Below are 20,336 nucleotides of genomic sequence, written 5' to 3'. Positions count from 1 at the left end.
GTGAGATCAGAGCCTTATAAAACTGACCTTAATCACACTCCTTGTGCTTACAAAACTCCTGTCCTGGCCAGCATGGTTGTGAAGTCCTAGACCTTACATGAAAGAGCAAAATAAGTTATTTAAGTACAATTTTTTTGGACATAGACCATTGCAGTTATGCACTGCGTGCCATGGAAAAAGTTCATGAATGAAAACACAAACCCAGAGAGAACAAGCCCAAATCGGCTGGATCAAACAAATGGACCCAATGACGAAACTTAAACAGGTATTTGAGGAAAACACTATGAGAGCACATCCCAAATTTAAATATCGGGCAGCACAAGAATGCCAGGGAAGGAATTAAGCCATGAAAAATTAACAGCACAGATGAACAAAGTGGGTCAACAAGAACAGTAAATGCAGACATGACAACAAACTTGGACAACGCAGCAAACACATGAACACAACGATGAAAATAAACAGGTATTATGTACAGCACCAACGATCACAGTAGATTTCCAACGACAAAGCAGTTGCGATGCTTCGGAAACAGACATCTGCTCCCGTCTTCAGGTAGGGACTGATATCAGACACTGGAAAAATAGGGGGTTTATGTATGTTCGAACTCCTTCCTAGCACAATGGCAAGCGAGGGCTCACCTGATTGGCCGCACACCTGACTGATAATATTGGCTGATGTATTGCTGTGAGAGTTTTTTTTTATTTTTAAATTAAAGTTATCCATATGTTTTGTAATTCAATATTTTTTTGTGTGATAATATTTCTGACAATAAATATTGATTCCTTTAGTTTCCTTTGAATTGGGTGTTCTACGTGTACGAGTGGTGTAGATTTATCCCAAGAGTATTCTATGACTATTGTCCCAGGCATTTATATTTTTGGGCTCTTTAATGGGTGTGCAGTGGCAAAACTGCAATGGTTTATTTCCACCAAACTCATTTAATGAACTTAAAATAATGTAGTTCCCGGATTTCATTACTTAGAAACCTAGCCCGTATCATGTTGTGTGCTGGAAGGAACTAATTTAAGGGTTTATCCTAGTTGTGTTGTCATAACAATTGATAAATGTAAAAATGAGTAAAACATGATCTTGAATTAACTAGCTTGTGCCTGACAGTTTTCTCAGGGGGGGGGGGGGGGGATGTTTTTGCTGTAAAAATTGGCAACTTTTACTCAACTGTCCCAGACACACAGTGTGCAATATTTTCGAGGCTTTCCCACAGAGTAATGAACTGAGCACCTTTTTTTTTCTTGTTTAGGTAACATTTTCTTAAAAATATGGGTGTGGTAAGTGTGTAGCAAATTTCTACTCTCCATGCAGCTAAGATGAGCATTTCAAAAGAACAAAACAGTTTTATGTATTTTATGTGGTTCTTTAGTTTCTTTGGAGGCTGATTTTGTTCACCGGACATCACCAATAGCAGATGGCCACGTGGGGCAGACTAGGTGAGTTGATTCTGCGACGGCACAGTTGCTTTCTGCCACAAGTGGAGAACCTCCTGCAAGTACTGTGGAACTAAACCAAAAGTTCTGGGCACCGTGCTAATTGGACGGACTATTGTAGTTGTGCGTAAATGAATTGGTTGCATTTCCATAAGGAAATGTACATGTAGCCCAGAGAACCAAGTTTTCACAGTATTCTTTTGGCAAATAGTAGCACTAAGAGATGAGTTTGAGGAAAACTTCTTATAAAAGGGGGTTGTCTGTAAAGTTGGTTTACGGACGATAATTTTACATGATAACATCATAAGAAAACATTGATGAAAAATTGCATACTTTTTAATTTTCAAATATTACTTACAGTTTTTGCAAATTTAATTGAAATATTTTGTTTGAATATAATCACGAACAATTAGTTAAAAAGCCCGCCTTAATCTGTTTGACATTACAGAAGATTTTCTCGCACAGTGGTTGGCCGGTTCTTGCATGCTCAGCTCAAGCGGAACGTATGAGTCATGCTTTTTCGTGCGTGTAGCCTGCGTTCATCGATTTATAAGACGTTATCATGTCAAAAAAAAATTGGATCACTTTTTTTTTAGGAAAATTTTTCTTTGCTGCTGGGATAATTTTCGTGAAAACTAGCACGTGTGTGACTAAAGTAGACTATGCCAAATTTGATACAAATACAATAGGTACATAAATTCTAGCATCTCCAAGCCTTTTCGATTCAAAACAGCTGCACGTGGCACGTAATGCTTTGCACAAGTTCTAGAGCAGTTGCTGGCATATCGGGAGTGGTGCCACAGACAAACCAATACTGCTGCCTCTGGAATAATTTGGTCTCAGCAATTGTGAGTACTGGTTCCACATTGTGACAGTGTAAAACATAATTACCAAGCATCTCTCTTCAACTACCAACCTGCAAGCATTGTACTTATTATTTCTCTGAAACTTGGTTGTAGTGGCAAATTTTCTTTACAATATCAACTGTACAGTGTACGTACCCGTAATTTTGTAATTGGTTGACGGCACAAGCTTCAGTGTCTGAACCCTTTCAAAGATTTAGTATTTAGCCTGTTCTTTTTGGAGCCCTAATTGCCATTAATTTGTTAACAACAAATTTCCCATAACTATCAAACATATTTAAATATATATTTTTAAATCCTAGGAACTTGTGGAATGAATTAGCATTTACTCTCCTAAGACAGCTATGCGGTCATTAACTTGCCTCTTGTCACAATCATGTGCCGTGTAACCGTCGCCTTCCCTTGCACAGACTATCGCAGTTTGTCTGAAACAGTTCCGAGCTGTCAGGTAGGTTCTGCAAGTTTGTCTGCTGGGTCTCTCTCCCCCACGACACTTGTCAATGTTCGGAACGAACTGATCAGTTGCAATCATTCTTGCCTGAAAACTTTCCTGAAAGTCCAGGGTGCGACATTTCTAAACGCAAACTATCTCCCCTCCACTCATTTGCAGGTGAAATTGCTGCAATATTTTGTGCTTTGATAATGTCTTACAATAGCTTGTCTAGGCTTCTGTCTATCTCTTTATATTTTTTTATCATAACAAATATCAAATATTTTTCTAATCTAACCTTAACATGCAGTGAAAATTTTTGATGTGTAACTTCTTAGCTCTCTGTCTACTGTGTTTGGTTGAAGTAATTTTGTGAATGGAACGGAAGTCGCAGGGTGCAAAAATGTGTAACCACGATGCTGTGTGTGCACAAAGCCAAAGGGAAACTTTAAAGTGTTCCGTTAACTGATTAAATAATTTAACAAGATTGGCAAAATTTTAATAAAATTACTTGTCAAATTTCAGGTTCAAAGCCGGTGTATAAATGTTTTTCAAATCTTTTCCACTATTTTCAGAGAAGTTTCATTATATAGTTTAAAACACAATTTGTGTACATGTTTATCATGCTTGGCATTATTTTAAATAATTCTACTTAAAACTTTGTGTCAAGAGTTTCGTATTTTAAGTGAACACACGGATTTGCTCATTTCCAAGGTTAGATGTTACACATCTCCGGCAAGGACACACATGTTTATTTCCACTTCATAAGAGTCCAAGTTTAAAAAATAAGTTAAATGTAAAATAGAGAAATATATTACATAATCATATTTGAGTAGTGTAAAATGCAGGAAACTATAAACTGGCTCATTTTTAAAAAAATAAAAAATTTAATTTATATAATTTTTGAGTTCATCAAACTGATTAATTGAAAAATAATAAAGTATTTTAGTAAATTTTTTTATCATAGTCACAGATTATGTTTCATATAAAAAGCATCACTATGTTGCAGAAATAAATTACAAAACTATCAACAACATTCTTGGCTTCTTACATCTTACACTCTTTTCATTGAAATTTTTCATGACTTCAGTTCCACTTGTTGTAGTTATTAGTAACAAATATTTTAAGAATTATTTGATTGAAATGCCAAATAGAATAGCCAATTATGAACGTATAAGGTATATATATTTTTTGGATACTTTTAGATGTTCTAAGCTTAGTGAAAAATTGCAGGGTAACTTATTGTCAGCATCTTCAAAGTATACATGTTTCAGTAATCTGGAGTACTGCAGCTAAACACAAATGGGGGACACAAGCTATAGGCTATGCTACATTGTCTGATATAAGCTAATTCTAAAATAAGGCCAATTTGCTTTTGTAACTCAAAGAAATGATATTGGAGGTACACTTTTTCTTGGAAAAAAAACAAAACATTTTGGGTATATTTTGCGTAACGCAGAAATTTGCACGGCTAACCAGAGCTACGAAACTGTACAATACGTGGGTGTATGCCAATGTAGTACCTACTTGGTATTAAGAAGACACAACTATGCTCATTGCGCTATGATAACTTTCAAAATTGTGATTCCAGTTGATAGGTAGTTGTGGGGGGAAAAAATTTGTTAAATACAACACTGTACAAGAACAATGAGTATGCATACTGCCACAAGCATATTTCAGGGTTAAAAGGAATAAAAAAACACATTTTGTTTTTGGGAAATAAAATTTTGACAACAAACACTAATATTACATGACTATATTGCACGAAAATACTCCCTCATCTCTCATCAACAAACACTAATTTTTCCAGGGTGACATCCTCGACATTTCTAAGTTTTTGTAAAGCTTTGTCACCTCGACTCAGAACTACACCACCAGGAAGTACAGCTACATCAAAAAAAAAAAAACAGCACGGTATACAAATATTTGTATTAGTCCATACTGCTAAATGACTACCCTATGTGTAATACAATAAAACATCACTGGAAAAATTGACTAATCTATGTTAAAGATCAAAAAAGACTACTGCCAACGCAATGCATATTTACACTAACTACTAACTGTACAAGTGAGCGAAGGAACAGTGAACGAGCGCTTAAAAGTTAGTGCGGTTAAAAGTTGCACATCCTGAGCACAACTACAAGTGCACTATATAGAGATGCTAGCTTTCATTAGGCACAACAAACATCATCAGATTACACTGGAAAAAAATTGCACAAATATTTAAATGATAACACTGATAAATCACATATAATTCACAAGGTTGTTAACAAAAAAAATTTTAACAACAAAGCAGATATACAAAACTAGATCAGCTAGGTATTGGATGAACTCTAATGCAAGTGCATTTAAAAGCATTTAATTGGTTATCATCTAAGGAATTCAAAATTGAGGTAAACTAAGCATACTTTATGATTTGGTTTGTTAATTACACTTTTAACATGTTTTAACATCTAAAATTACACTAAACAAGCTTTTCTTAGTTTTTGTAGTAAAAATGGTTTTAAAATGAGAGCAGAAACATAACTACAATACATTTGAGTGACCATTGACTGTGTCTGGTTCAGCCAGTAAGGTGCATCATTTAGGTGAGTTTTATTAAGGGTCTATGTCCCATTTCAGGTCATTACTTTATATTTACATTTGACACAGTTAAACTTGCCAACTTTTCGAGTGGCTGAACTTTCACAAAATGAAAAAAAATTATTTATTGCATACTTTTTGCATAACTAGCTGGTAGAAATGAATTTTTTTAACTTTTTGTGCACTACGGATACTGAGAATGAAATTTAATATATAACTGGAACATTTTAGGTTTAAAGTTAATTTTACTGGCTGCTATGTGATATAGTTTAATTTCTTTCAGAATTTTTTTTTTTATTTTACCTGGCATTTAAAAATCAACAGAATTTTTATGATTTTACAGGGTTAAATAAAATTAAATAAATTTTTCTAAAATAATTTTAAACCATGCCATGCAGTAGCATCCAGCATTGCCTTTAAACACAAAAAGGTTTTTTTTTATTTATTCCAGTTTGTTCTCATTATTCATACTGCACAAAAATGTTAAAAATTCAACTTTGCTAGCTTATTACGCAATTTGAAGTTTGACCACTCAAAACATTTGCAGGTTTAACCACGTAACTGTTAAAATAAAATAATGAATGACCTAGCACAGAACATAACACCCTTAAGGGTATTCGTCAATGGTTAGATCATTTTCTAGGTCCTCAAGCAAATTTTTCAACCATCTTTTCCGGGAACAGAACCTCAGTTAATCGAGACTCTATTGTATAAAATAGAGAAACTTGCAGGGAATTTTGAATTACAAAAAAAAATTAATGTACTTACTCAGAAAGCAACAAGCATAAAAGAAAAATCAAAGACTCTTTACTTAGTCAATAAAACATGGAATAAATTAATGTTCCCTTAAGTTAACCAAAAGTAACTATTTTGAGGAAAAATCATCAAAATCTACAACTATCACAAATAAACACCAGCCAATAACCAAAACTAACAGTTGCACAGCCAATCAGAAGCATGCTTCTATGTCAATGGTAGTTTTTTCACAGTTGACAGTCGGTTCGATAACAGAAGCAGATTACACTAAAGCAAGCATATTGGTTTTTGTTCCACTAACTTAATTTCTTCTGTGGCATCAACACATAAGTTAATTTTTTTTTCCTCCTAAAAACAGCTAATCTGCAATTTTTTCCCAGTTTCCTATGGCGGACCAACAATTTTATAATGGCTTAATATCCAAACTTTTTTATAAATTTCACTGACTAAATCCTGCAATATTACCATAGAAATTATCCAATAAAATTTTTTTTTTCTGCATCTCTTAAAACTGCTAAAGTCCCAAAATACTTGCAGATTCTTCGCTGTTGTGACAAAACTGTCTATTATTCGGTAAACAAAATACTGTAAACAACGCACACAGTGATGTTTCTTCTGAGGCACCACCACCATTGGAATTCAGACTCGCTTGCTACAAATTCAAACTTTGCTCAAATATACTTGACATACCACCATTGCAACAAACAAGATTAAACCCAAGTACAATATGCATGAGACAGTTAAATGGTTAACGATACACACTGACCCTCGTCTAAACGTTTCATTGATATATCCCTGACATAACGATTAATTCCGAGGCCCATCCAAGATTTTTGTCAGAAATTTAAAATTCCTTGACAATTCCAGGTACCTATTTAACTTTTTTTTCCTTCTCATGCTGGGCATCCTTTATATACGAAATGCTGTTTCAGGCAATTGACACATGAATACAAAACTAAACCCCCACATCAACAATTTCGACACACTGCAAATTACGTACATGTTCAAAAAGGTACAAGTAGATCTTGTAGGGGCTCCTGAAACTGTACATTTAAGGGACTAGATTTCTGAATTATTTCACTTCAATAATACTGTTTTTTTTTTTGCCCATGATTTAAGAATATTTCTAAAAAAATATTTTTCTGAAAAATCTAAAAATTTACTTTTTATGACAAAGGCTACATACAAACAATTAATGTTAACGTTCGGGTTGAAATACATCAGTCTTTAACACGTGTGGAAAAAAATAAAACCATGTAAAAACAGCAGCAAACTAACATTATGAATACAAATCCAAATCACGGGCAAAAAAAATTTAACAAGCAAATTTATTTAGGAAGCTATTTGCTCAAAAACAACCAACCACAAGATAGCAGCAAATTACATTCAAAAACTGAAGTGGCGGACTATCAGTGTGTATTATGGATCATGTGCTAAAGATACCCCCTAAATTAGAATGTATGGTAACCATGTTGCTTTAAACCATGTCTCAGCTTTTTAATATAGACAATTAAGGGTTCACTTTCCTGTTGATGACTAACCAAATACTAATGAACTTGATTATTAAGCATTGCTCCAACGTAATCTGTGTTGTTACTGCCCTCACGTTTAAAACTCTCAAAAATGTGGACTCCATAGTTTAATTAACCTGATAATTTCTTGAAAATGAACAGGTAGGTACTAACAATACTGAAGAAAATCTTACTTCCAAAGAAAATGTTTTTATAACTAAAAATATTTCACAGAAAAATCAGGCACACAACACACTCACCTAAATAAGAATAGGTATCTGATAATTTAATTTATGTTTTAATATAATACATTAATTTTTACTTACATAGTCCAGTAATTATGTTTCTAAGCTATTTCTTAATTAGAAATGCAAAAAATAAAAAAATAATGTTATTTGAATTATTTAATTAAAATATCATCTCTAGTTTCAAATAAGTAGTTCAAAAAAATAAAACCTTGACTTATTAACAAAGGTCTGCATCTTGGTTGCGCATCACACAGCTTTTATTCAGTACCATACTTGCAATTCATCCTACGTAGTACTTACAAGTTGTGTTCGGAAAGTTAGTACAGCTTCCAACCATTGCTCCTTCGTCTCTGACGTTATTACGAGACGACAGGAAGTCAGTTTATAATACGTTGGTGACAGTTGAAAGACCAGCCAATCATCAAGAACTGTACTTTCAGCCATTCAGTTTTCAAACAGAATAAAATGCAACATGCTGAAATTTATCTGTGCTTGGTGAATATGAAGTAAAGAATAAAATTGCAACTAATAGGTTAAAAAAATATTTTTTTATTGAAAGACGGATGCACAAAGTGTGTAGAGAGGTGTGCAAGAAGCTTTGCGTCAATGACGTGGAGTAGACAGTAGAAATACGTGCAAGCACAAACATTTCACAGTGACCTCATATCTTGTAATTTTCCTTTATTTTCTGGGACTTTTCTGAACAAAGCATTGTGTATCAGCTATAGACAAAACTTGAAAGGAGACATCATGAAGAGGAAATGTAAAATTGTATGGATGCTATACTGATGTATTTAAAATACATGTCAAAACTGAGTACACATAAAGGTATGTAATGTGTAGACAATGCACAAATGTCGATGATGCACGTCTGGAAATGTTTCTGTTTATCACTAAAGCAGTTACTGTGTGACAATTAGGAACACTGGATTTCTGTTACGTGGAATTCCTTACTGACGATCATGTGTGCAGGAAAAACAACACACCACACGCATGGTTGATTGTGAACATGTAATTCCATACATCATGACTTGTGTTTATCGCCTTGCACACAGTACTGGCTCTAGTAATAAACGTAAGTATTTCCGCACTCCATGATCTTCAACATTTCTGCCTCTTCATGTGCTGCATATGTTTTGACGTATAGTTTAGATTCACCCCAAATTGAAAACTTTCTTAAGTTGTTGCACCTTATCGCATAAAAAATTTGAATTATTTTAACATTTCTGCTTACATTTATACAGCCCAACTCTACTTACTTTCCGAACACAATTCGTAGCCAGTTATTAAAATCACCAACAAATGAAAATATTCACAGAAAATAGTGAACACACTACAAATATAATTGTGTTCACATAATAGGAGAAAAATATTTGATAAAATTCAGGTATTTTATAATGTTAATAAGGTCATGATTCCTACCCTCTCGTGCAATAAAAAAGAAAGGACTTTTTAAGGAGACCTTTACTTTATCTCTTTCACAACTATCATGAGGTAGAAAACTATTTGTAATAACACAAAATTCCTCAAGAAAATAACAAAATTAAAAAGTTGATGTAAAAAAAATCCATTTGGTTAGTTAAATTCTTACAGACATGCCCCTATTATCCATAATTATCTCTATCTCACATATTTAACCCATTCATAGTATGATCTGAAATTTTATGCCCTAATAGTTAATTTGATCTCATTTACTTTACAAGGTCAAAGAAAGATAGTAAACACAAGATTTCAGTTTAAAGGTGAGATATAAAAAAAATAATTCAAGATATTTTTTTTTACTTATAAAATTCGCCAATTGTATTGGGTATGCGACAGCGTTATTTTCTGCCAAGTCAGAAATAAAAGAACAATAAAATTTCTGCATTTATCTGTTACTTGCAAGCTATCAGTCTTTATTTAGGAGATTTAAAGCATCGTAGTGAAATGTAAGAACTTATAAAAACCCTTGTTCAATTAAAGACAAATCAAGGAAATTAAGAAGGAGTACAAACCATAAGGAATTTGATAATTTTCAGACAGGCCTGATACGAACAAGCATTACAATTAATTTAATGCAATTACTGAAAAAAAGTTAATTGGTGATTAAATATTAAAAATATAAGTGTTTAAAAAATAGCCTGAGATAACAATTCCATCTGACAAGTAAACAAACACATTCCCTAAGGACTAAATGAAGTTTATATCGAGCGTCACTTTCTCTGAAATTCCGACTCATTGCGGCAACAGCATCTAAAAGAAGCTCCATGAAAGTCAACCAAGAAACAGACGCAAAATCCACTGCATAAGAAGCATGGTCACAGTAATCGTGCAGACTCGCGCAACCAAACCAAAAATCTCGACATGTCGCAATCTAAACTACATTAAAAAAAAAGCCAAGGAGAGTATCTTGTACAGACATTGTTGAATGCAAGCCTACAGGTGCTGCCACTGCGTGGCCAGGATGCTGTTGCTGGACTCGAGCGCGCGGGCTATCTCCTCGTGCACGCCGTGGCCCAGCCACAGCAGGTGCAGCTTGCGGTAGCGCTCGGGGCACAGGCGCAGCGGGTTGCCGCGGTGCAGGCCCTGGTCAGTCTCCCCGTACTGGTCCAGGTACGGGGGCAGCATGAAGCAGCCTCGCCCCGGGGCCGCCAGCAGCAGCACCTCGCACTCGCGCACGCGCAGGAACACGCCCGCCCCTGCCCCGCAGGCGTGCGCGTGGCCCATGCACGCCCCCACGAAGGCCCCGCCCAGCTCCGTCTGGCAGCAGTAGCTCTGCGAGCACAGCATCGCCCCGCACACCAGGCACATGGTGGGGTTGCGCGAGTCGTCGTGGTCCGAGTTGGGGCAGGCGAAGGTGGACACGGCGTTGATCAGCTCGCTGTAGTCGGCCGGCAGCTCCACCAGGCGGTTGGGGGCGGGGCCGGGCCCGGGCGGGGGCACGCCGCTGGCGCCCGCCGGCCGGCGCCGCACCTTGTCGTGCGAGCACCAGCGCGAGACCAGCTCCCTCGCCGCGGGGCCGGACGCCAGCTCCCCCAGGCCGCCGGGCAGGCCCAGGTACGCACACAGGTTCTCGTACGTGTCGCCGCCTGGCTCCCGAAGGCACGCCGGGACCGGCACGTTGGTCAGGAAGTGGAAGAAGAGCGCGCAGCACCGCAGGAACGGCACGCTGGTCTCCTTCACCTGCAGCCACACTGCGTTCGCGTCGACGTCGTCGCTCGGCGCGTCGAGACCGGCTTCCTTCCTCACCGTGGCCAGCAGGTCCGTGACGGCGGAGACAGAGCTCTGCGCTTCCTCCCCGTCTACGTCCATCGGCAGGATTCCTCCGCTGAAATCGCAAGTAAGCATGATCTTGACTACGTTCGCCAAGAACAAGACTCTGAGTATGTACCACTCTTGCACCCCGCCCGTCGGGATGCGAGACGACTGCTCGCTCTCCAGCAAACTCGGCAGGGCCAGCGTCAGCGGGACCAGGATCCCGAAACTGTCCCAGTCCAGCAAGCAGGGACCATCACAGGAGTTTTCAAAAACGATGGAGCACAACCGGAGCGCGTGGCTGGTGATGACGTTGTGCTGGTTCCAAGACAGGGGCAGGACGCCGACCAGGCGTACGAGCCTCTCCAGGCAGTCCTGTTGTCTGCACGACAGTTCCCCGAACAAGGGCTTCTTCATTTCTCGCAGCAAGTTCTCTATCGAGTGTATCGTGTAGGCACACGACTTCCAAGCAAGCAACGGGACTCTGGAGTTGTCCATGTGGGGATGCACACCGAGCCCTTTCGTGTAAGCCGCCTGCGAGTACAGTAGTATCATGTCAGACATGTTGGCGGACAACATGGGCGCGTTTGCCACCGTAGAAGAAATTGCTTCCATGTACGGCTTGCCACTTTCTCCCAATTCAATGCCGACTTGATCAATTGGGCAAGTGTAGAACAACTGCTCCATCAAATGAGTCTCTGCACTACCTTCACCAGCCGCAGCATCGGCGCTATCATCGGGACTTTTCTCCCTATTCTGTAATCTAGGGGAAGACCTCTTTCCTTGGCTCTTCTTTGCATTGTTTGGTATCTTTCTTTTGTACTTTAAGGCAATTTTAATGGCCTGAATCCACATTTCAAACGTTAGGGTGTTGACCGCTGATGACGTAGTTTGTAGAGTACCCAACGGCGGCAACAACGGCAAAACCGTGTTGCTCAAACATTCGCACAATGGACACAAAAACTCCTGCTTTTCCACATCGAAGCTCGAGGGCTGGCGGGAACGGTAAGGCCTGCGACTCTCTTTCGCGAGGATGTTGTCAAAGTATTTCTGCCAGCAGTGGCTGTGCATGACGTGACCGCACGTCCCAGTGTACGGGGCGGGTCCCAGCGTAGCAGGTAGGAACAGGGGCTCGCTCGTGTCTTCCACCACTTCGCCACCTCGCCTCTGGCACAGCACGGTCGACTGCTGCACGAACGCCGCGAGCACAAGCGCGGGGCCATCCGCACGCACTGTCTGGTCCTCCTGGCACAAGATGCACGTGTACGCTCGCTCCACATTCAGTTTTGCCGTCTGGTTGGGCCCCACAGCGACCGGGGTCTCTTCATAGCTTTCCGACAGATCCATGGTCGAACCAGTTAAATCAATAGTCTGGTCAGATGATGACAGTGTTGCTTCAAACAGCTTGGCATTTTCTTTCATAAAGTTTTTTTGCATGGCAGTCATCTGCGCCATGATTTTGGCTCGTTTCTGAGCTGCCATTTTTGCCCTCCACTCTTTCTCCTCTTGAGCCGCATTCTCACTCTGCACGGTTGTTTCCTTAACCTCCACGGGCTCCTTCATCGGGACTCCGCGGTTGTGCACAGCCACCTGGCGGAACTTGGCCAGCACCCACGCCAAGAGATGCTTGTGTGCTTCTACCCTCGCACTGCTCACAAGCTCCTCAATCAGCTTCTCAATCCCCCATTTCTCTGCCCGCTCTGTGAACCTCATGAACTGGCAGTGCTGCTTCTCCTCTTCATGCAGAGCAAACCCTATGAGATGCAACACTTTGTGGAGCTGTGCCTCCGAGAAGCTGCGGGCACGCAGATTAACGCTGCGTTCCAGGACTATCTTCATGACGTGAAGCATGACGTCGCACTGCAGCAGGTTTGCCATCACCATGAACGCTTCCGTCAGCTGAGGCAGAGCGGGTGGAGGACAACATTCCAGCTCACCGGCGGTCTTCTTCCTCTTGCGCTGGGCCTCCTCCGACTTGGACATCTCCTCTCGCGAGTAGTGGTAGAAGAACACGTTGTACTGGTCGAAAAACTCTGGCTTCAGTTCGTAAACACCTTTCGCCGATCCTTGGCTCGGTTTCTTGAACTCCGCAAGACATTCGATGACGTGCTCCATGCCGGTTTCGCGATTCACGTCCTCCGGAAGAGCTTTGTTGAGCTCGGAGTGAGAAAGAGGCTTGATGCACAGCTGGTGAATGATCTCTTTCTTGATGCGGTCTTCGTGCGTGACTTGGCCGACTCCCGGAACGTGTCGTTCGCCGACGATCACGATCAGCAGGCCGAGGAACTCTTCCACCAGACTTATGGTCTGCCTCATGCTGTCCTCCTCCGGGTTCTTCAAAGCATTCTGCTCGAAAAGAGGATTGGCCCAGTTGAGGAGATTGAATTTGTTAAGCATGTGAATGAGGAATTCATTACTTTCGATCAGTGCCGCGCCAATCTGTAGCAAAACCACATCTCGGTCTAACATTTCCGAGCGGCACTTGACGTTGTGATAAAAGTACAGCTGATTCAACAAGGAATAGCCATTCCGTCGCCACATCCCAGCGTGCACCTGTGCGATCATCACGTGCGTCCTGAGAACCGGCTCGATCAGCTGCTCCGGGTTCGGCTTGGGAATGTTCTGCAACTCAGAGCTGCAGAAGTTGAGCCCGAACTTCTCCAAGTGCACGTGAAGGCCGGCCAAAAAGCGCGACAGCGGAAGGTGGATCGATATCGGCTGCGTGGCCACGTCGTACTGCAGGCAGGAGACAGTGTGGTCTGCCAGCTCACGCACCTCCACGCCCAGGGACATGTCGATGCCGGGGTTCTCGTGCAGCTTCTTCAGGGTTGCGCGGTATGCCTTGATCAGCACCACTCTGTCCGTGCCGCACCACTCCAGGGCCAGCGTTATCACGTGCGACAGCTTGATGTGCAGGTTGAAGGCCGACTCCCACTCCGGCTCGTACTCCATGTGCTGGCCGACTTGTCGGGTCACCATGTCCATTCCCTGCATCATCGTCAACAGGTTGAGGAGCCAGGATATCCCTTGCAGAAACCCTTTACGAAGTGCATCCGTCCACACGGTAGGCACCGAGCTCAAAAGATACCGCAGATCGTAAATTATGAAGAGTGCTCGTTTGAAAGTGCCGTTTGGGACGTTTCTCTCAAACTCTAGTTTTCCTTCACTGTTGCACTTCCGTGAACATTCCGACATGAACGTGTTCAAAAGCTTGAACAGCGCATCTTCGTGTGCAATCAAGTGGTGAGCAAGTGTTGGGACCGTGAAAACTTGAACTGACATGGAGGCGATGGAGAACGAATGGTCGTGATCATCTCTCATGAAATCTTTGAGAACCGAACCGTAGTGCTTGGTGAAAACTTGAGCAAAAGCTTTCTTACTTTCGTATTCCATCAACATGCCATGTATTATGAGACGGTGCCAATGAGTGCGAGCAGATTTCCAAAGCTGTGAGTCTCGCATGAGTATTCCCTCCACTATCGAAGCATCTGGGGAATTCGACTGAAGAACCACTTGGCTGAACAGTGTTCGAAAACCTTCACAGTACCCTAAAATTTTCTGCAGCCATTCAAGTAATTTCAGGGCATACAACTGATGAGCTATGACATGCGCGTGAACCACCAGAACCTTTAGAGCCCGGTTACCATGACGCGACGTGAACTTCTCAATGTCCGACTTCAACTCGTTACAATGCTTGAACGTCGAACACTTCACAACTGCTCTGCCTTCCCGATCAACGTTTGTCACGAACTCTATAGAATCTTTCTGGGTACACTTGATGACTCTGTTCAGTGTATTGATGACCTGCTCAAACGTATGGGACTCGTCGTTGAACAGCACCGTGCAGTAGGTGTCGGAAGGATCCAGCAAGCCCAGAGGGTCGTTCTCCACCTCCTTCAGGCACAGGTCCGCCGGCAGTCCCGGGGAGTGCTCCATCGTGAGGAGGTCGTAGGCGTACTTGAGGACGGCCGCGAACGTGATCCGCGCGCGTTCCGCGACGTCGTCCGGCAGGAGCTTGACCGGCTCCGCGCTCCCTTCCAGCTTCGCGGCGTGGATGTCGCAGAACGGCTCCGTCTTCCACGCCTCCGTATCGCCGCAGTCACAGCAGCCCCCGCCCCCGGACGTCCCCATCTTGTACTTGTGGTAGCGATGGGCCGACTGCTTGAAGCAGTCCACGCAGAGGACGCACGTCGAGTCCATGCCGCACTCCCGGCAGCTGTAGGTGGGCTCCCCCACCTTGAACACCCGGCAGCACACCGACGGAGGGCTGTTTATCTTGCTGAGCTTGCTCAGCACCTCCTGCGGGTCCCCGTTGCAGATGAAGCGCTCCAGCGTGTCGTACAGGACCTCCTTCGCCGTGTCCTCGTCGGCCGCTCCCTCCAGGCAACTGCCATTCGGCTCCGGGCTGTAGATCTTCGGCACCCACACACGCCAGTGGTCTTTGAAATGAGTCGGTGATAAAATTCCCTTCTCCAGCTTCTCCATCCAGGTGTCAACTACAGGCCTGAATGAGTTGGGAAACTTCGGGAGAACTGCTGTCATGTCTATGTAGCAAATATTACGGTCCATATTCTCTTTTGGCAGAAATGACCATTACTGAAACAGAGAATAAATTTTGATCTAATAAAAAACATTGCATGTATAAATATGAATATTTTTACATATAGCTGAAAGAAATGCAACAGACATAATTAATGCTTTTTTTTTAAATAAATATTGTTAACTTATTTTTTTTTTTTCAATCCCAAAGTTTACCCTTCCTGAACAGACTTAAGGGCTACACCTGCCTGGGCACACATATGGTTTGCAAAGCTTCAGAAAAAAATCATGTGTGTCTGTTTACGAAAAGCATTTAAGAATATCCTGAGGGGTGGATGAGTAGTTCTTTTTTACTGCCTTGCACTTAGAGGCAATACCGCACTAAAAGCACCTGTGAGAGTGGCACTTACCATCCCGCCTCAGTAACACAAACCTACCTGACTTAAGTTAAATTTGTTCTGCACTTTAGTTATAAACTTCTCTTCCATGTATAGCGCATTTCACAACTTCCTTCATAGTCAAGAGATTGTTAAAAATGAGGCACATAAGACACCCCCCCCCCCCCCCCCCAAATCCCCAGAGTATAAAATTAAAGACATTTATTCCGCATCATTATACAAATAAGTAAAATAACAGTGTAACCAATTCTATAAAGCTAATAGTACTAGTTTTACCATTAGCATAGCCTCACTTCTACAGAAAATGAGATAGATTATTCTATCATCGTAATTTAAATTAGTGGTTGATATCATCAATATAAAAATGTTTTATGTACGGGCAGAGATGGCTCACTGGAACAGTACTCTGCACAACCATACCAGCGAAGATGCCAGGAGTGTAATGTGTGGTAAGGAGGGGAGGCAGTCATTACAGAAATAATGAGGTAGTGCTGCTACTTGTGACATTGGTGCGTTACTTCACGAATGATGCAACAACAGACTACACGCATCATACTAATAACCTACCTTTTAAAACCAAATATATACCATGATACGCCTACGGAAACATAACCAGTTCAGCTTACTACGTCATGTGACAACCAAGTGGGCACTGGTTGTAGTTTCAAAACATGTTAACATCCTTGCGAATTGTGAAACCATGGTAGTTCAAAAACACAAATAAGTTTATATAAGGCATTTTTTTAGAAACAATATAGTTGAAATTTATCATGGTTTGAAACAATTAAAAAATTGTCTGTTGCTAAAAATATAATAAAGAAATTTCCATGATAAAATTTTTATGATATACATGTATTGGCCAATATATTTTATTTTTACATTTTGTGTATAAAATCACTATCAATTTTCAAACTTTAATCCTCCAGAACTAAGTTACCTTGGTGTTGATAACTTGCAAGTGTTCAGAGAACGTACTTACACTGTTGGACTGATTACTTAACAGATGTTATAAATTATATTCCCAGAAGCAGTCATGCAATCTGTGCTATGTAGGGATACCAATCGTTAACACGTAGAATCTTATTATTTTTTTGGACTTTTTTAAACCTTGAACATGTAGTTGATTAGTTCTTAAATTACAATATGCCTTTCATTATGTGAGCTAGGATTTTGTTAAGAATAATGTCTCTCGTAAAAACTAAACAGTGACTTTACAGATATCTGATATATTACTTGATCCATATTTCCAACGATATAAAAAAAAAGAAATAATTTATCTTTAGATATTATTTTTCTACCATTCTTATATGCTTGTTATCTGATTAAATCAACTTGCCCTAAAATCATGCAGCATAATAATCCACTAAAAAATGTTGTTGCTTTTAAATATTTGATTAACTTATACTTTGTAAAAAAAAAATACTTGAATCCATAAGATTTTTTTCCTCTAATTTTATAAAAAAATGTTACTTTGTTTTTTTTGTAATTAATAATACTATATAATCATTCTTAGGGTAAAGTGTTAGGTCATTCCATTTAACACAATATATTTAACTCATATGCAAAACTTTTGTTATTTATATTGTGTAGTCATGGGTCCTCAGTAGATATGTAGCCTACCTAAAAAAGGCCAAACATTAAGTGGGCAGAAAAAAAACGGATCAATTATAATGTATGCAATAATCTCTTTTATAAAAATTTGGGGAAACCAAGGAAAAAAAGATAAATTTAACCAACTTTAACCTTACTAACTTAATTTTAAATCTGACAGAAATTTTTTTACAATTTCTGCTACTATAGTTACCAGAATTTTGATTGTAGGCTTTCATGGCCAAGCAACTTTAACTACTCCTTGATCGCACCACAAAAGGTAAGAAGTAGTTAAAATTACAAACATTTTCCAATGTCAAGTAATATAAGTTAGGCTACACAAAGAAATGTGATACTGAAGGTGTTAGGAAACATTACAGAAGGAAAAACTTATTAAATACAATAAGACGTAGATATTTTCCTTTAATAAAACTTTTAATTGCATGACAAGTAGAAATTACCGCTATTTTAAGTACAGAGCATTTAAAACAACAACAAAGAAAGCTTTCTGGTTTAATACTCACAAGGCCAGCTGTTTTGAAGAGATGTCGATTTCTTCAATAAAATTTCATGACATCACCAAAATGAACGTTCTTTTACGTCGAAGGAACACAAAATCGTATTATTGTACACTAAAACACGAACATTATACTATATCATTGCATAAAAGTATGACTCCACAATCTCCAAGATACTTCCTTAACTATTCGCTTTCATTTTGAAACAAACAGCTGTGCGATTGTATGTAAGAATTTAATGTCAAAAAGTTAATTCAAAGAACAAACATTTCTACACAAAATTAAAACAAAAATATTAGAAACATCGATAAATTAGATTTAAAAAACGTTTGAAAATGATCTACAAATAAAATTCATTGTTTTATCCTTTTTCCTTATTTACCCAGGAACTACAAAATTATAAAAAACAAAACAACGAAACCCACATTTAAACAATTGTTATTTAAAACTGAATAATAGCTTTGGAAACAACCAAATTTTATCAGCATATTTTTTTTAGATACTCAAGTTTTAAAAATATATTTAGTGTGAAAGTGCATTAAGTGCACTATTTTACAAAATTGTGCGAAAAGCAGTTGGGCGTTGTTTGCACAGTCACAGAAGGAAGAGAGATTACTGAGGAAGTAGTGGTGGTGCCCAGCTTCTTCGTTTTGGGAGGGGGAAAAAGGAAAGCCAAACCCGACAAGCTAAAGACTAGGAGCCTGACATCTCTTGTGGGGAAGGTGATGGATAGAATGGTAGCCAGATGTGATAAAATAAATAGATGTATTGTATTTAATGGATGAAAATCAACATTGTTTTAGGTGTGGTTTCTTTTGTGAAATATGGTTGGCTTGGCTCTGAGGGACAGGTAGAAGTGGCGAGGAATTAGGAGGGTTCCATATTTATTGATTTTTGAAGGCATTTTTTAAGGTCCAGCATAGGAGAGGGATGGAGAAGAAGAGGTTGGAAATGGCAGCAGTATGATAAATTGGACAGGAGACTGCCTTAGGTATAGGAAACAATGGGAGAGGGGGAAATCCTTGAAGATGATTTGAACAGTCAAGAGAGCTGACCAAAGAAGAATGGGATGGTGTTAAATGCAAACAAGTTGAATGTGATTGGTTAAGCAAGGATGAGGACAGTTATTATGAAATCTTATTGCTGGTCAGTAGCAGGAGATACAGGATGTAACCATAAAGAACAAACATATAGAATAGGTGGGGGGAAGGTACATCAGTTGGTAAAGAATATGAAGAGGAGCATGGGGTAGTTGGCAGATATTGAAAGGGACAAGAATGAAGGTAAAGGCAGTGTGACACCACTCCCGCTGCCTGTTTAAGTTTTTAGTTAAATATTAGCGTTGGGAAAGATCTCAGGGGTTTTAACGGGGGTTCGGCCTCGTGGCTGCAGGCAGGAGCGCGTCGTAGTTCGGAACCTACCTGGGCTGTTCAGGCCACCCAGGACGCCTTGTAAATGATTGGTAAACGAATTACAGGACACTGCACTTTATTCAGTATTGATACACTTCTTGGTCCCGGTACTGGCCACGTCCGTTGTCGGACCGCTGTGACACGCGTATCTCTGAACGTAAACGACGCGCGCGACCAGGATAGGTTGCAAAGTAATATCGGTAAGCTGAAACGGTGAGTACACGTCCCTGTGAAGGATTTGGCGGATAGTCGCGGAACTTATGTTACTACGACTTAGGCTGACACGGAAACACGAAGAGAAATCCCTATGTTCAGGATTGTTTGCAATCTAGCCTGCGACGAAATATTAATGTCTCTAAAATTACGTAGATACGCCAACTGGAGACGTACACGTCAAAGTCTCTTGAAATTGAAAGTTATTCAGTTAAATCACACGTTACAAATTACGCATTTAAGATGGTGAAAATTAAAAGGCGAAAGTTAGTCAGTAGCATTCAACACTCGTCACAACGAGCCTACGGTAATAACAATTAGCTGGCTGTAAAGCCGAAACTGCGTACCACTATACGCTGTCCTTAAACTGGACAAGGAATTATGTAGGAAATGAGAAAACTCCCTGTCGGGATAAAAATTAATAAGTAACGAGTCGCACGAAATATCGTGCGACTGGGGTGGGGTCGGCGCCGAGCGAGTTAAAGGATTTTAAAAGACTTACACTATTGCTGATATGGAGATGAAGCGCGAAAGTTGATGGCCCGACGTTCGTGGAGCGCCCAACCCCTTCGAGCTCCCGACGGTAACTGAGTTCGAGG

At 40.2% G+C, this 20,336-nt stretch overlaps 1 protein-coding gene across 1 annotated transcript; it reads right to left on the bottom strand.

Moving 5' to 3' along the window:
- Positions 1–4,439: 4,439 nt before the first annotated feature.
- Positions 4,440–18,520, bottom strand: LOC134540995 (E3 ubiquitin-protein ligase UBR2). Its single transcript, XM_063384107.1, has 2 exons — positions 18,119–18,520; positions 4,440–15,663 (listed from the first exon to the last, which is right to left on the bottom strand). Exon 2 carries the CDS (start codon positions 15,634–15,636, stop codon positions 10,249–10,251), a length of 5,388 nt encoding a protein of 1,795 aa, XP_063240177.1. The 5' UTR covers positions 15,637–15,663; positions 18,119–18,520; the 3' UTR covers positions 4,440–10,248.
- Positions 18,521–20,336: the final 1,816 nt, after the last annotated feature.

This window comes from Bacillus rossius, chromosome 17 (genome assembly GCF_032445375.1).
Source record: "Bacillus rossius redtenbacheri isolate Brsri chromosome 17, Brsri_v3, whole genome shotgun sequence".
In the NCBI taxonomy this organism is placed as follows: Eukaryota; Metazoa; Arthropoda; class Insecta; order Phasmatodea; family Bacillidae; genus Bacillus; species Bacillus rossius.
Note: the sequence above shows the minus strand (reverse complement) of the source record. Positions and strands in the feature narration are given on the sequence as shown.

Excerpts from the sequence above, each read along its gene's own strand:
- LOC134540995 (XM_063384107.1), bottom strand. The coding sequence starts at position 15,636 with ATGGACCGTAATATTTGCTACATAGACATGACAGCAGTTCTCCCGAAG.